Source organism: Pholcus phalangioides, unplaced genomic scaffold (assembly GCF_987345545.1).
Source record: "Pholcus phalangioides strain wild (caught in Gottingen) unplaced genomic scaffold, Ppha-v1.0 ptg000027l_1, whole genome shotgun sequence".
NCBI classification, from domain to species: domain Eukaryota; kingdom Metazoa; phylum Arthropoda; class Arachnida; order Araneae; family Pholcidae; genus Pholcus; species Pholcus phalangioides.
The window spans coordinates 9,558,884-9,576,190 of NW_028301617.1; the positions used below are offsets into that span (position 1 = coordinate 9,558,884).

The 17,307-nt window shown below is 42.0% G+C and overlaps 1 protein-coding gene across 3 annotated transcripts in view; it reads left to right on the forward strand.

The window, feature by feature from the left end:
- Positions 1 to 15,613, forward strand: part of LOC149068371 (WD repeat-containing protein 47-like) — a 57,535-nt gene extending 41,922 nt beyond the window's left edge. For 2 of the 3 annotated variants that reach the window (XM_089251546.1, XM_089251547.1), the window contains exons 2-7: positions 4,895 to 5,112; positions 7,346 to 7,515; positions 9,648 to 9,818; positions 9,937 to 10,077; positions 13,491 to 13,709; positions 15,075 to 15,613. In XM_089251546.1, the coding sequence (XP_089107672.1) occupies positions 4,895 to 5,112; positions 7,346 to 7,515; positions 9,648 to 9,818; positions 9,937 to 10,077; positions 13,491 to 13,709; positions 15,075 to 15,220 (1,065 nt within the window). In that variant the 3' untranslated portion in view covers positions 15,221 to 15,613. Of the gene's footprint in view, positions 1 to 4,502; positions 4,778 to 4,894; positions 5,113 to 7,345; positions 7,516 to 9,647; positions 9,819 to 9,936; positions 10,078 to 13,490; positions 13,710 to 15,074 lie in introns of those variants that run through there. The other variant, XM_089251545.1, reaches the window with a different exon arrangement.
- The last annotated feature ends 1,694 nt before the right edge of the window (positions 15,614 to 17,307 follow it).

Genomic DNA, 17,307 nt, shown 5'->3' on the forward strand with positions numbered 1-17,307 from the left:
CAAATCCCGATCAGATAGACGTGTATCGTTCTGTCTTGAAGAATCGATCCGACACTAACCATTATCTCTCTCTCTCTCTGTCTTGATTGGACTCGATTGGACTATCATTCTTGTGTGTACGAATCTGATCAGCATTGCATTATTCTGTCTAACTGTCTTGAAGACTCAATCAGACGTGCATCATCCTGTTCAAGTCTTGATCAGACATACATGCATCATTCTCTCTGAGTCACGAAAAACGCTTTATAAGTAATTAAAATTTCGAACAGTTTAATGGATATTGTTCAACGCATTTCAAAGATTTGGTCTCGTTTTCCGCGTTGATATGGGAAACGTGGGTGTGTTTTGGTGGAACTGGTTTAGCTTTGTAAAATTCGCCAAGCCCATGACCGACATAATACATCCGCCTAATAACCGACAGACCTTGAAAATAAGCCTATAGTTAGTAGCATATCCTCTTATTGTGCTTTGTTTGTAATCTGTTTTTCCCTGCTGAACGAGAGGGATCCTTCAGTCGACGGCAATAATGATGTCATTGAACATCGCACAATGTCATTTCCAGCCGTAGGTGGTAGCTCCTGTCGCCGGGAGTTTTATAGAATTAATTAACATCATTTTTTGTGACTCGATTCTAAATACAGTGAGATATTACAAAAAGTGAGATTGGAATGTCTCGTTCCATTATTGGCTCTGGGATTCTGGCGAAATTAGTTATAGACCAAAAAAGGAATTTCGCTTGAAAACAATTTAAATTCATCGATAACAAGCTGTCTCAACAAATAAGACGTCATGTTGAACATCATCATCTACACGGCTTTTTCCTACCAAATATGATTTTTTTAGTAGATTAAACAAGTGCAAAATCATTCTGAGCCGAGTAGCTCCTGTCACCCGAAGTTTCATCAAAAGGACAATTAATTAGTTAACATCATTTTTTGTGACTCGATGCTACGCGCATCCATGCTTCCGAATCTCGATCCCACGTGCATCATTCTGTCCCAGTCTCGATAAGAAGGACGTGCATCATTTTGTCCCAGTCTCGATAAGACGGACGTGCATCAATCTGTCCAAGTCCCGATCAGATAGACGTGCATCATTCTGTCTTGAAGGATAATGTTGTAATGTTGATTCTCAGAAAGTTTGCAAGTTCACGAACTACAGGAATGGTAGAATAATTCTTCTAGTCAAGTAGGCCTAGATGTTTTCGTGACATCGGAGCCCGAATCTTCAATAGAAAGTCGCAGCTCTCTGAGTAGAATATCCGGCATTCATGTACAGGGTGATTCCGAATTCATGGGAAAAAAACTTTGAGGTGTGATAGAACACTCGTATCATCTGTCGCAGCCCAAGCGATGAACCGCTGAAGGTGCTGTCGCTGTACGCATTAAGCGCTAGTTTTCCCCACTTAGCGTCATTTCTATGGTGGATTGCACAGAAGGGATGGTTCGTTTTACGAATCGTGGAAGCGCAAAGACTGTACGCGAGGAATTCTTTTCGGACAAGGCGCGTACTAGATTGTAAACCCTTGGGGGGATTTCTCCGGTGTCTGTGCGAAACGGGCGGTTTTGTCAGCGACATGCAGGATACAGGGTGAGCCAAAGAGGGCGAAGACACTCACTACAAGAAGCCCATTTCTTGCAGACACTGTAGCAATCTCAAAAAAGAGTGTTTCGTTCGGGAAAAAAAATACTTGTAGTATATTTTGAGCTTCCAGAGGATTCCCGTCCACAACACTCTACATGAAATGAATATATGTGACTGTTGATCTCTTCTGTGCAATCTACATACAGGGTGTCCTGGAAGAGCTAATGCGGCCTTTATCTCATCAACCGTCCGTCATATAGGTATGATTCCAATTTAAAAAATGCTCAAATAGTGTTCAAAAATTACCCGGAACAGGCTTTGAGAGTAAAAATACAGTGTGTAACAGGCGTTAAATGCGGAAAACCCGTTTTGCCCGCATTTAACGCTGTTCTTTCCCAAATTTTTCCTCCGTTGAGAGTGAAAATACAAATACAACGCCACAACAGGCAAAATGCCCAACGAGGTGGCTGGGACCATACTGTGTGTAACAGCGTTAAATGCATAAAATCCGTTTTGCCCGCATTTAACGCTGTTCTTTCCCAAATTTCTTCTGTTTTTTTTCGAATATTACACTTATAAACATGAATTTTTTTTTTTTTTTTTTTTTTGGCATCAGTAGAGACAGGACAACAAGACCGTATAAAAAATGTAGGCTGTTTTATTTTGTTGCACACTGTATTTTCACTCTCAAAGCCATTTTACGTTCTTAATTATGTCAAACTTCTCGATTCATATTCCAGCTGGTGTAATTCATCATTACTGACATTTATATCCTGTAAAGAGGAAGTATAACGAGGCGACTTTTATCTCAGAAGTTATTTTTAAAGGGGCATTTCTAGTGCACTCTACAGACTGGACGCCGAATTCTTAATTTCCCTTCATTTGACCATTCCAGAAAAATCACTTGATTAGGCCATCAAATCGCACACTTGACCTAAATTTTTGTTTCCTGATATATTTCTGAACCAAGTTCTGTATTTTCCCTCAAGTCTACTCAACATCTGTATCGACTCAAAGATATGGCTCAAAGGCATGATCTCACGTGCAGAGGTGTATTTACGGGGGGGGGGGGGACATGGTGGGCTATGGCCCATGACGGCAAATTTGAGAAATGAGTGGTCAAGAAAATTAGTATAAGGGGGGAGAAGGGCGCAGAAATTTTAAAAACCATAAATCCGTCTCCTCCCAGAGAACAAAGGACTAGGTTGGTCAGCAACCAAACGAGTGGCCTAGAGTTTGCGAGCATGTCAGTGACCAAGCGAGTGATCTAGGGAGTTTTGCAAACCCGTGAGTGGCCAAAACAGTGTGCATGACCAAAAAATGACATTAAAAACAATGTTAATGAAATAAATTAAATAATAATACAAATAAATTAAAAAATGACATTAAAAACAATGGACCATGTCTGTGAGCGACAAAAAAAAAGTGACCAGGTGAGAAGAGGGAAACAGTGACGAAAAAAAAGTTACCAGCAAACAGAGGAACGTTTACAGGCTCAGCGGGCGGAGATAAGCCCCCCCCCCCCCCTCAGCGTCAAAGAATGACTCGACTGATCTAATGTATATATGAACTGACATCATCATCATCGTATCCCCCCCCCCCTCCAGACTTCCAAGTCTATCACCACCTATGGCCCACAGTCAGCTAGCTCAACCATAAAATCCGCCTCTGATCATGTAAATGTTTAGTACTGGAAGTGTTAAAAAAAATGTTGGTGCCCAGGGAGCTGCCGCCCCTTGCATTTCGCCTAAGTCCCCCCCCCCCCCGCCAAGAAGGATTTAAGGGGGATCGCCTGGCAGTCGAGTGGTTAGGGAACTAGCCTCTCATTGTGCAGGTGTGGGTTCCAATCCCGGTTCGGGAGTATGGATGTTTACTAACACTAACAAATTCCCTGGACGGATCATGCTGATCCCTTGGGAATACGTGAGAGTGGATCACGTTATTATTTTCTTTTTTTGAAACAAAATTATTCGGCTCACACACGAGTGCATGCTGCATGTTCGTCCATGACGTCCGCTCGTCGTCTTACGGCTTTTGAAAACTTCTATAGATCGCAGTACAGAATTCATTTCCGGGAAACGAATATTTCTGGTATAGAGTCTGTATCGCGACGTCGTATTCAGATTGAAATTTCCTGATGGGAATATCAGATTTTTTCCGATGATAGAGGACAGGACACACGCATACAAGCAAACAAGCAAAATGAATAATCGAGGAAACGAGAAGCGACCCGTGAGAGAATGAAGATTAGCTCCACAGAGGCTGACTTTTTCCCTATTTTTGTGAAAAATAAAATGAGTTTTTCATCCACAAGCTTTAAGGATGGTAAAGAAGAGAGAAGCTTTTTATACATCCACAATCCACACAAGCGTGACTTGGAATCATCCAACCTAATGGCCCCTTTTTCTTTCTTTTTCCACCGAATGAGAAAAAAAAAAAAGGGCCACCATCATCACTACCACCGTAGTGAACGAACCGGCTTGTCACTCTCGCTCTCGTAAAGTTACCACGCACCGAACATCAATCGCTCTGCAATGGTTACGCACGCGATGCCTAGTGCCCTCCTCTGGCGAAAGTAGACGGCCCGTCATCAATAGCCCATAGGGACGTGGATGACAAAAAACGTGAGGTTCCAACCCGATTTGTTCATACGAATATGAGAGAAGAGAGCTGAAGTGCCGCGCAAATCTTAACGTGATACAAGATCGCAATACAAGGATGTCTACATAGCCGTATAGAGTTTGGTCTGGACGATTTTCTACTGACTTATGTGTTCGGATATTTACGTCCATGTGACGTAGCGAAGTCTTTTTTGAAGCTTAAGCGCCGCTCAAATCTTAACATGATATGAACATTGCAACACTAGGATGTCTACATAGCCGTATAGAGTTTGGTCTTTACGATTTTCTCTACTGACTTATGTGTTCGGATATTTACGTCCATGTGACGTAGCGAAGGTTTTCTTTGAAGGATCGTATTTGAAAAGGATTCTTGGGCAAACGAAAACATCATGTTCGTCCCGTGCTGCGGACAACAGTACTACACGTGGCAGCACGCGAACTGCTGGACGTTACCGATGCCATCTAGTGCCGTCGCCGGTTCGTGTCCCGTTCACGATGCGACCGTGCGTAAGTCCAAGGAGAAATTCCAGGCGGGATCTGGTGATAAGTTTTCTCCGAAAAAGGCTTGCAGGGTGAGGCTAAGACAGATAGGGATATTAGAATGGCGATCCGTTTTTCCGCCTTGTTTCAAGAAATTGAATCACGAGAGGATTATTCACGGACTGTGTATGTTTCTCTTTTTTCTTTAGCTGAGTTCGAGCAACTTGAGTTCGAGCCCGGGGAGCAGCAGCGGCGACCACGGCGACGGCGTCCAGCACAAGCAGAATTTCGTGCCCGTGACGACACTCGAGGATGAGTTGGCCGTTCGGACGGTGGAATTCCATCCATCTGGGGAGTATTACGCCGTCGGATCGAATAGCAAATCTCTACGCATTTGCGCTTACCCAAATTGGCTTAAAGAGCTCAGGTGAGTTGAACACGTCGTGTCTCGTTTATTGGAGTCGTAGTCTAATAACCTAATAGCAATGTCTTGGCCATAATTGATTTTCATTTCCGCGTGATGTCGTATATTGGGGGGGTTTGTGTGTGTCATAATTTGCGCAACGTAAAAATTTTATTCGACGCCACAGCAAAGTCTCTGGTCTCTTTTAGTACATACAGGGTGTCCTGTAAGTGCTGATGCGGTCTTTATCTCATCAACCACCTGTCGTGGAGGTAAGTTTAAAAAATGCTCAAAAAGTAGAGCTGGGAATCGATCAAAATTTTTAACTGGTTAATCACAAAATTGTAATCGATTAATCGAATATTTTCAAATGTAATTTATTACTTTATGAAAAAAAACATTTATTGATGCCCAAAAAATATATTTTATTCATTTCACTCACCTAATTCACTAGATGTAAACTAATTTAGGAATATATTAAACAATTAAAGCAATTAAGGCTGCACGCTTGAAATAATGCTGAACATTTTTGTCAGATTTTTTGGAATTTCTTCAATTGCAATTTTGTACATCCCGCATTATAAGAAAACGTACATTATACAAACAAAGAAAATCCATTCAAGGGATAGTTGTTGATCCAGGCTAGTGAACACAATTATTGTTGAGTTAATTTTCAATCACGAAAAGAAAATAATAATAGTAAATCTTCACTATGATTTGGCCTGCTTCTTCTAAGAAAGTTAGCTGGATTGTGAATTCCTGACGAGGTGGTCAGAACATTCCACGGTCTACTGTCACATAGGGTTCACCGTGTGTGAGTTACGAGCATTACCTCCAGCGAAAGGCAGGTTCCCAGTGGAGTGGTTCAGGGTTCAGTCCGACTCTGTTTACCCCGTTCACATACGATATATTACCCAAGCGGTATCACTAATACCCACATTACAATATGCAGATGATGTAAAGCTGTTTGCCACAGATGAAAATATAATGGGCTTACAAAATGCATGCCATCAGATTCTTCAGTGGAAGCTCACGAAACAATCTACCGATCTCTACTTCAAAGTGTGGATCACTGCATCTGGGCAGACATGCTGACCGTGACCACTTTCGGATAGGCACAAAGAACCTTTACAGCAATTTAATATCTGCTCAGATTTTGAGCATATTAATCAACGGTTCTCTGGATTTTGCCGATCATTATAGGGAAATGGTTTGCAGGGCTGATACAACTGCATATTTGCTAGGTACGGCCTACCGTAGATGTGACTCATTCACCCTAGTACATGCTTTCCATGTACGTGTCCGGCCCACCGGTCAGGAGCACATATAAAAGCAGACATAAATGCTCTTAGAAAAGCTCCAAAGATCTTTTACAAAACGATTGCCAGGCCTGGGCAGACTGTACTACTCTGAGAAGCTTGGAGTTATTGGTCTACATTCCCTAGAAGGGCGTAGAATTGTTTCCGACTTGGAAATGTGTTATAAAATGGCCCATAACATGTTATATTTACCATCTGGCGTCCCATTTTTTGTCATCACTGACCGCCGGGTTAACCCGCGGAGAGACAACCGTATCAAATACAGATCCCGAGGGCCAGAGGAGGCTGCTTCAGATGCAGATCAGCCAGAATATGGAATAGACTACCATCACACCATCTACCTTTTTTTTTTTTTTAAAATCGGTCATAGTCCCATGTTTCGAAACAATTTTTAATATCTTCATACTGCTAGTTTCTTTCTCTAGAAATTCCTTCCAAATAGTAGAAAAGGCAAAAAATTTTGGTTTTGTCTTCTAGGCCTGGGCGCACTCCAGTTAGACACGACAACTTTACACACGCTTAGTCATGGTCGATTTTTTATTTTTTTATTTTGTGTCACAGTGTATTTTCACTCTCAAAACTGGTACAGGGTAAATTTTGAACGCCTTTCGAGCATTTTTTTAAGTCCCTGGGGGTGGGCTGACAAGGCTCCAGCCCTGGGGCTCGGGAGAATTTTAATCATTTTTTTTGTTTTTTCACGCTATAAATTCATCATAAACGGGGGGGGGGGACGCGTAAAAAATTCCAGCCTAGGGGCCCTGCTTCAGGATGTGGGGGCCCATGCGAAGTGGAGGAAGTGAGTGATTTTTTAATCCAACGCATACTTGATTTTTGTATAATCCAGGGACGGGAAACTTCTCAACTTATGACAGGATTCATTTCCCTTGTAATTTTTTAATCCGATTTCTGAGCGTTTTATTTTTTTAATGCCCCCGCAGACCGGATCACGAAGCCAGAGAACCGAGCATACTGTTCAAGAAGCAAAAGCAGCACAAGGGATCCATCTACTGCCTGGCCTGGAATGCTACCGGCGACTTGTTGGCGACTGGATCAAACGACAAGACCATCAAACTGATGAAATTCAATCCGTCCACTTTCCACATAGAAGGTATGCGAAGTGATTACATGATTTCTTACGACACACAACGTGATTTGTTTTTTCTTCATCTTACGATGGATCCCATTACTACTTAGCATTAGTGATCTTGACATTGGCGTGGATTGCTCTAACGTTGTCCGGAAAGTTAACCGAAAATAATTCACAGCCAGGAAAATTCACCGACCAACAATTCACCGAATGGAAAAATTCCTTCCATTGGAAAATTATTTCACCGACATCAGAGTTCGACACGAGTAAGTGGATCATCGAGGGTAGCAAGTGAACGAGTGAACAAATGATTGCGCGAGTGAGTGAGAGTGAATGAATGATAAGCGAAACCAGCCTGTCACTAGAGCAAGCTCACTCTTGCTTGCTCATTCAGTCAATATCGCTCATTCACTCACTGGGTTACTCATTATATCACTCACTCACTATGTCACTTACTCTGTTACTCCCTGACTATGTAGCTCATTGTCACTCGGCCACTCGTTACATCCTTCAGTTCACCACTGGGTCGCTCATCATAACACTCACCAACTCTAATCACCGTGTGTGTCTCTCACTCACTGACTTACCGTATCATATACTGAATCACGGACTAGGTCATTCCTCTCTCACTCACCAACTCACGTCGAACTGTTGTCGGTGAATTTTCCGTAAATCTTACTCTAACACTCTTTTTACTCCTTATTGCACTAGTCTTGACTTTTCTAGGCCAGTGCCTCTCATTACACACGTGATTAGGGCTGTGGAATGTGACACTTTTACGACTTGTTTAGTTATTAAGTTATCCATTTCGTGTTTATTTATTAATTCTTAAAGTACAACTGTTTTTCATCAGAAAACTTTTTATTTGACTTTGATGGCAGGTATACATTATATGACAGATATAATATAAGAACGTGCATCACCATACTTAACCAGAGGCGCCGACATGAAGAAAACTTTGGAGGGCGGATCGAAAGTTGCTGGTCGTCCCGTATATATGGGACTCAAGGGCGTATGCAGGAGTGTTAGGGTGCATTGCATTGGGTTTCCCCCCCCCCAGAAATTATTGGGAAGGTTAGGGCTCAGCCCTCTTACAAAATGTATGCACCTATGTACTCAACGGATTCCCAGATATTTTACCTTCATCATCACACGTATTCGTGAGTAATAGAGGCACAAATGATGGCATATTCTGTGAGAAAATGCTGTTTTCGTCATGTTCCTAGAATTTCTGAAAATATGTTAATACCGCGCTAGAGCTGCATTATGACGCTGTGGAAAAGAACAATTGAACGTGACGTCGTTAAATATGCCTCATACAATTCTTAAAGATTTACATTGACTTTTTTTTGCGTTTGCACCCGTGCCAATTTCAGCTCTTTATTTCCACGAGTAGCATTGAGTGGTACTAAGTAGTCCAGTATCACATCACAGACCCTACAAATATTCAATCGTTACTCTTCGCTCACAATACGAAATATGAATGGCATCACTAATTTCAGTCACTGTGCGTTCGTGTGAGCATCGTGCTGGATTCTCATCGTATGAGGATCCGGGTGCTAACCCTTGTTGTCGGCACACTGATGGTCGGCTGTGAAGTTGGTTTACCTCCGGATTCCCAACTTCAAGGCGAGAATGCGAGCCAGTCGCCCGTTCGAGAAAGTCTCTCCGCGAAGAGCAGACTTACACAACACGATACTTACATATCATAAAAATTCGAGCATTTACCATCTTCACTCCAAAATATACAAGACGGATGGTGGCACCAGCAAGAACACGAGACAATCACGACTCTGACAACATGAATACGCTGGGAGCCACACGTACCCCCGGAACCGACACCCTTCCGGTCATAAGTAGGCGAGAGTCACACGATTGGTGTGTACCAATATAGTAGGCGGATATATACAGAAGGGGGGGGGTGTCATCGCCCTATCCCTTCTGTATTCGCCTACTATGACCGGAAGTGTGTGCCCAATTGTCTGATGCCACCGTTCAACGAAAAATTTGTATTATTGTCATAGCTATCATCATCGTAGCTAAGTCATCGTATAGCCAGTTTCCTGTACACGTCTTGTAATTACAACTGATCAGACAAAAGATACTTTAAAGGTTTTCAAAAACAGTTGCGTAATTAATTCTTTTCCAAACAGATACAGCTATGCCCTTAACGATGCACGGAGGTACAGTGAGGGACATGTGCTTTATGGAGGACCTCAGCAACCGCTCAAATCTCCTGATCAGCGGCGGCTCCGGAGACAACAAAATCTACGTCACGGACTGCGAAACGGCGATGCCGTTCCAAGCGCTGACTGGACACACGGGTAAGGTGACAGTTCTGTTGTATGGCTGCACTACACGTCAGTTGTGATGTTTCATATCCGATGTGCATCCATATACGTTACTCAAATTCGGAAACAATTTTCTTAATATTTTACGCAGGTCAGATTCTATCCTTGTACACCTGGGGAGGAGTGATGTTCGTGAGCAGCTCTCAGGACAGGACCGTGCGCTTCTGGGACATGAGGACCCGAGGTTGCGTAAACCTCATACCAGCTAAGCCAGCTGGTGCCGGTGGACCTGGTGAGACAAATCTTTTGGATTTTCAAGCCATGAGGACTTAAACATGCAGCCAAAGTAACCATTGGCGCACGCAAAGGTGGATGGGGGAGGGGATTATAATCACCCCCACCTCCGACCCGAGCTTATGTTATTCTGCAGGAAAAAACGTAGAACACCCTCACCTGAGAAAATCCTGCTTACGTCTATGCAAGTAATATAGTATTAATTCTTCAATATGTTTACATTGAAAGAACGCAGGTGTTCGGGGGATATGATCGAAGGGTTTAAAATTTTCAATTGGATGGATAGGATGGACCGTTAATAACGCCGTAAATCAACTGCTTCGACAAGGGGACACCAGTATTAAGGGAGAATTCCAGGTTGTGGTGCCGCAGGGAATTTTCTCTAATAGGGTTGTTAATAACTGCAATAGTTAATTACGTTTAAAAAGAAATACGATAAACACATGTTGTGCGGTAAATCGAGAAGCTATCCATACTTAGAATAAGACAGCCACTCCTTAATATTTTTCATGGGCAGAGTGTATTATATATTTTACTTGCTATAATACCTGGCGCTGTGCCCGGGGATACATTGAAGAAACAATGAGGCTTTGCGGATCACGTGATATCTCCCTTTTTCTTTGATGGACATACAAACCGTGTCCAAGTTAACCAATATGGCGACTTCCTGCGCGAATCATTAAATAAAGAAATCTAGATTCAAAGACGTTAGAAATGAATATTTTTCCTTTTTTAAAGGGTCGTTAGGCATTTCGATCCGCTTCGCCCCGAACTTCAAGTTATCCATCTGCCTATTTCTACTTCAAAAAATGCTTAATCAAAGCTGTGGAATTTCTTCGATGTACTTTACGGACCCATAATTTTAAAACATCCTAATATTACAAACCTGTTTAACCGATCCTAAATATTACCAACTAGGTAATGAAACGTTACAGCAGTTGGATACATGCGTGGATTTAGGTTTTGCAATGAGCAGCATTCGGGATTTCACTGATCATTATCATGGCATAGTCTGCAAAGCTAATAGAATTTCATATATGTTATGTACGGCATACCGTAAGTGTGATGCGCTGTCATATGCTTTCTGTGTGTACGTTCGCCCGACTCTGGAGTTCTGTTCGCAAGTATGGAGCCCTTACAAAATCAAGGACATAAAGCTCCTCGAAAAGCCACAGAGGTCGTTTACTAAACGAATACCTGGCATGAGCGGCCTATCTTATTGCCAGAGACTTCAATTTCTGGGGTTACACTCGCTAGAATGGCGTAGAATCGCTGCAGATTTGAAGATGTGCTACAAACTAGTCCACCAAATTGTTTATCTACCATCGAGAGAGCCTTTCTTTGAGATCATAGACAGGCGAGTTAACCTACGTAGGCATCGCTTCCAAATAAGAATACCAATGGCTAGAAGGGATTGCTTTTTCCACGGATATTGATGCCGTGTGGCGAGAATATGGTACAGTCTTCCATCAGAACTTGTATGCGCCCCCTACGCAAGATTTGCTTCCGCTATTGAAGATTTCGACTCGACTCCGTATGCGAAGTGCTTCCCGTTCTGACTATTATTATTATTATTTTCTTCCAGTATAAGTGCATTTCATGCCTTCTGGGGTTATTGTAAATAAATAAATTATATACAGGGTGATTATAAAAAAACTATCCCGACATATGGGCCCCTAACTATCATACCATTCACAGAAACTGAATGAAATTTTGGCATAAGGTATTTTGATGTATGCGCTCAAGAATGATATGGAAAACAACGGTGTCACTCTAACAGTTACGGTTACAGTGAGAATAATCAAATGGCAACACCAAGTTTTTTGTATTGGAATGTGATCTCCATTGTGAAAACCCCTAAATAGCGTTCGAACGGCAACTGTAGCATGAAAATCACCGGCGGTAGATAGGCTAAAAGTGAGGACAACCAATAAGGACAGAGAAGCAGCATAAAATAAAGCATTTTATTGTGTTTCACAAATTTTCCACATGACTTTGTGGAGGACTAATCAGGCTGGGATCTCAGCCGAAGAAACGGTGTGACGAAGGAAACGAACACACGGCAAAGTTCTTTTTACTTTCCTAGCTCCGGGGATTTTCGTGCTACAGGTGCCATTCCAACGCTATTTAGTGTTTTTCAGTATGGAGATCGCATTCCAATACAAAAAACTTGGTGTTGCCATTTGACATTTTCAAAATTTTCTCACTGTAACCGTAACTGTTAGAGTGACACTGTTGTTTTCCATATCATTCTTGAGCTGTGAATGGTATGATAGTTAGGGGGCCCATATGTCGGGATAGTTTTTTTATAATCACCCCGTACATGAATTTTTATGCAGTTGAATATCAAAAGACAATACGGAGACATTAATTTTCATGCTTGAGAAGATATAAATAAAAAGCTGAAACCAATGTTATTTCATGTTTATCCAACCCAAAAAAATAGGTCCGGCTAATTATGTACTTCATATTTAATCTCCTGGGCTTCGTATCTCTCTAAGCGAACTCAATACTTCAAAAATCGAGAATTCGATACAATTACGAAATAAGAAATCTAAATTTTTATTCGCCCCCCCCTTCTCTAACTTCCAATTAAAAAAGTTGTTGCCCTGTCTCTCCTGATGCCAAAAAAAAAAGTTTCCAATGGAAATATTCACAGATATTCGAATTCAAAATAAAAATGGAAAAGATGGAAAAGAACAGCGTTAAATGCGGAAAAACCATTTCATCCGCATTTAACGCTGTTCTTTCCTAAATTTCATACGTTCTTCGAATATCTATGAATATTTCCCTTGGAGACTTGGAGAGACAGGGCAACAACTTTTTTTAATTGGAAGTTAGAGAACGGGAAAGGGGGAATAAAAATTTAGATTTCTTATTTCGTGACACACTATACCGTAAAACCTCTCTTTTGCGGACACCGTCGGGCAAAAAGTTTGTCCGTGAAAGAGGGGCGGCCGTTAATCGGGGGGGGATTTGAAATACATAATTTTATTATACACGGGATAATTATTTCATGGCCGTTAAAGAGGGGTAACCGCATCCGAGGGGGGTGTCTCTTGCCCTCGTTAAGAGGCGTTTTACTGTATTTTCAATGTCAAAACTGGTACAGGGAATTTTCGGACGCCTGTTGCGCATTTTTCTAATTGGAATCTTACCTCTACGACGAACGGTTGATGAGATAAAGACCGTGCTAGCACTTACGGGACACCCTGTATGGTTTTTGTAATTGTATTTTTAATTGGGTTGCTGCATTTCAGAAATATATGGCATCCATATTTGTTATGGGCATCTTTTTCAGCCACCTCGTTGGGCATTTCGCCTGTTGTGGCATTGTATTTGTATTATATTGATATAATTTTTTTCTGCTCAAAAAGCTATCGACCTACTAATCATATTCTCGTATTTCAGGAAGCGCTGTCGCATCGATTTGCGTCGACCCTTCCGGGCGACTTCTGGTCGCCGGTCAAGAAGACTCTTCGTGTCTCCTCTACGACATGAGAGGCAATCGAGTTCTGCAGACATTCAAATGCCATACAGCTGACGTGCGCAGTGTCAGGCTGTCACCGAAGGCCTTTTATCTGCTCACTGGCTCCTACGACTGCAAAGTCTCGCTGACAAACCTCCAAGGTAATATAGTACTCGGACGGTGCACTTACAGGGCACCCTGTACATCTGTAACTGTAAGACCAGTCGACGACCAGGCTCTGTCCCTAATGGGTTATAAGCCTTTCACCCCGAGGGGTTGGGCCACGCTGGAACCCTGTACATCTGGCCCTTCTCGTACTATTCGGGTGGGCTTTGTGACTGATGAGATGGGGAGAAACGGGTTGGGTTTCTGCACCTAATATGGCGTTCTGGACTTCCGTGGGAGTCTTGACTAGTTTCCGACATGAACGCTATAAGTCTGAGATTCCCGTTAGAAAGTTGATGTTGGGGGAGAGGGGTTCTCAAGGTAGCAAGCAACATCGCATATTGCAAAGGCTGTCCACAATGAATCAATCTGTATTTGTGGAACAGAACATCGTGAATGCAAACTCCGAGCTCATACGTCCTTGGCTGTGTGGGTGATGAAATAGCCACCGCATTTATAGCATTCTTTGCATTGTAAAATCTCAAGCAGGGAAGCGAGACCTGGGCGGCCGGACCGCAAAACGGGATAAAAATGTTTTGATTACATTTTGACTTCAGCTTCTTAGCAAAGCAATACCTTAAAATTCAGTTCAAGATAGAGAACCTCTAAAACTAACCTAAAAGGTCGAGGGCCTGGGTAGATAATCAGTTTTCTAGCCCTGAGAGCCCCAAATCTTCGAGTGCCTGGGGGCTCACTTGCAATTTTATCACTGGGAAGCGGACACACTTTGTCCATATTTATTGGCAAAAGACATTTTTTATGACTACGAAGGAGTTTTACTGTCGTTCTCGTTCACCAGAGTACCCATGGACACCTTGGAGTATCGGAAAACCCCGGTTCAGAGGGGCCGAATTTTTTTTTTTGCACCGGGCCGCAAAATACTTAGACCCGTCCCTGTCTGTACATCCCTGAAATGTGAAAAAGAAAAACGACTGACTAATAAGTTTTTTGCCCTATCACCCTCGAAATACCAATTTTTGTTTTTTTTCCAAAAGAAATTTCTGGCAACATCCCCTGAGTACATCGATATTGGGAGAAACTGGTGAGGACTTGAATACACAGAGGGACACAGGGGCGTCGGAAATGTTTCGAACCTGTGGGTGCTCGTCTTGAGCTTTATATTGGAAATTACGATTTCTCAATAAATTCTGGGGGTGCTCAGACCCGTGCCACAAATTACCGTGGGTGCTCGAGCACCCACAGCACCTCCGGCGCCACTGGAGGGACATACAAAGTGATTTATAATTACGTGAGAGTGTGTGCAACGCAAAAAAAATTCTACAAAAACGACAATAATTTCGTTTCCATTTGCATCAACTTTTGACATGTGTATCTCACCAGTCCAATTTTTCCTATTCCAGGTGACTTGACACAAGAATTACCGAGCGTGACCGTCGCCGAGCATTCCGACAAGGTGATCCAAGCGCGATGGCATCCGAAAGAGTTCACTTTCATCACCACCAGTGCCGACAAGACGGCGACCCTATGGGCCCTGCCGGCTACGTAGAATCGTAGGAAACGCTTCGCGTTGTTTCATATGCATACCATTGATGATTTTACTGTCAAAACGCATGAAAATAGATCGCTGGATTCATCACGCCCGTCTCTATCCTCTTACTTTTTCTCTCGAGTACACTTTTGATCACAATCTCGTCCGCACTGGATAACTCAACCGGCCGGATGATTGAATTAGAACGCTAATACTAGATGGAAATGTGAGGTTTATGCTGCGTTTCTACTTGAGCCTGCTTTCGTAGCGAACAGACACATTTAGAGCTAGTACTCCATCGAATTACTGCATTGCCTTCTTGTAGAGTCGCTGTAATCCATAGACTTGTACCATATAGAGCATACTTCCAATTTTGTATATACAAAATAAAAACAAAAAAACAATGTTTTATTTCTTTGAAGTACTAAATGCAACTAACACCGGACAAACAAATTTTGACAAAATTTCTACGTCCGAACCAAAAAAAAAAAGTCATTTTTCCAGCAAATTTGGTGTGCTGAACCAGCGCGATAGAAGGCCTCAGCAGTCTGCTCGTGACGTCAGCAAGTAGTCCATTTCCCCTCAGAATAAAAAAATTCCCTGCTCGTGCCAGTATCATCGAAAGAAATTTATGGCAGGGCCTATCTGTTTGCAGACATCTGCTGCCTTCAAAGCGGGAACCCTTGGGGAGCCCATATGGAGAGAAAGACGAGTTCGTATGTCTTGTGTGGAAATGTATGTATGTCAGTTGGAGGAAAGTTTTGACAAGTCCGGGAAAAAAAGGTTTTTGAAATTCAAAATTATTTAAAGGGTTTAAACTCGACATGTTCTTCCGAGCCGGTTAATATTATTAAATATTAATTGATTTGGGCAGAGGAAAAACAGTATCATATCGTTGGGCGGAAATGATCGGACTCAGAATTGGCGATTTCTATGCCCTGCATCCAACCACCATACGATTTTTGCAAGCTAATCAGGAAGATTCTACGCCAAAATAAGAAACGAAATAGGATGCTGTGGTTCAAAACGTGGTAAACTTGCTAGGGTAGTCTTGATGACGTTACAGATGAACTTGGCAACCCGTGCGGAGGCAATCTATCTCCAAGGGGCGCTATCTGAACACTAATTCACCGCACGAATTAAAAAAAATCTGCGTGAGAATCTCGCGCGATAGAAGTGAAACTTCTAGGTTTGACATGACTAGATTCACCTCAACTTAATTTTAATTACTTAAAATTGAATTTAGACAATTTAAATAAGATTGATCTTGTTGACCACATATTTTTCTTAAACTTGTGACTCACTTGATCTTATTCACCCGTTAAACCCCAAGACAGAATCCGCCCCGTAGAATTCTAACGAGTTGCGTCATATGGAATCGTAATTAAACGTTAATGAAGTTAGTTTCCCAGCGTCAAAGATTGAGTCGGCTGATCTAACGTATATATGAATTGACATCATCATCATCAAGCCCCCAGACTTCCAAGTCCATATATCTCTGCCTATGTAATTAACTAATAAATTATGTATCTATGTTCAAGTCAGAAAAGACCAGCAGCTGTAATTTTGCGAAATGGTGGTGAGTGTTCAAGTCTGACCAATGCAGCTCCCATTTTTGGCCAAGACTTTCTCGTATAGAGCGCAAGACAAGGCTTATTAATTATGCGTATAATTACGGTGACCATACGTCCCGTATTTACTTCCCGGGACAGTCCGTTTTTTACGTGACGCCTACTTGGATTTTTATTCTTTACTAAAGTCAAATATTGAAATTATTTTTCAACCCATAAATTATATTATAATTACAACTATAAATAACATTAATCTCCCACATTTGTCTTGGTGAACGTTGTTTTTCAATTTTTTTTTTTTCGTTGTTTTTTGCAATTCATTTTAATCCACTGCAATTTGCAGTAATGCTTCATAACGTTTTGCCGTAATTTCAGCAATATTTGGGAACTTTGTTCACCTTTGGCGTCATTCTTGGTGATGTTCGTATTTCTCTCAAGGAAATATGGCCAGCTTACATATAATACGCTTTGGCGCAAGAACAAAATCCATCTACTTTTTTTGCATGTGTAAGCGCCATCTATTACTTTCGGAAG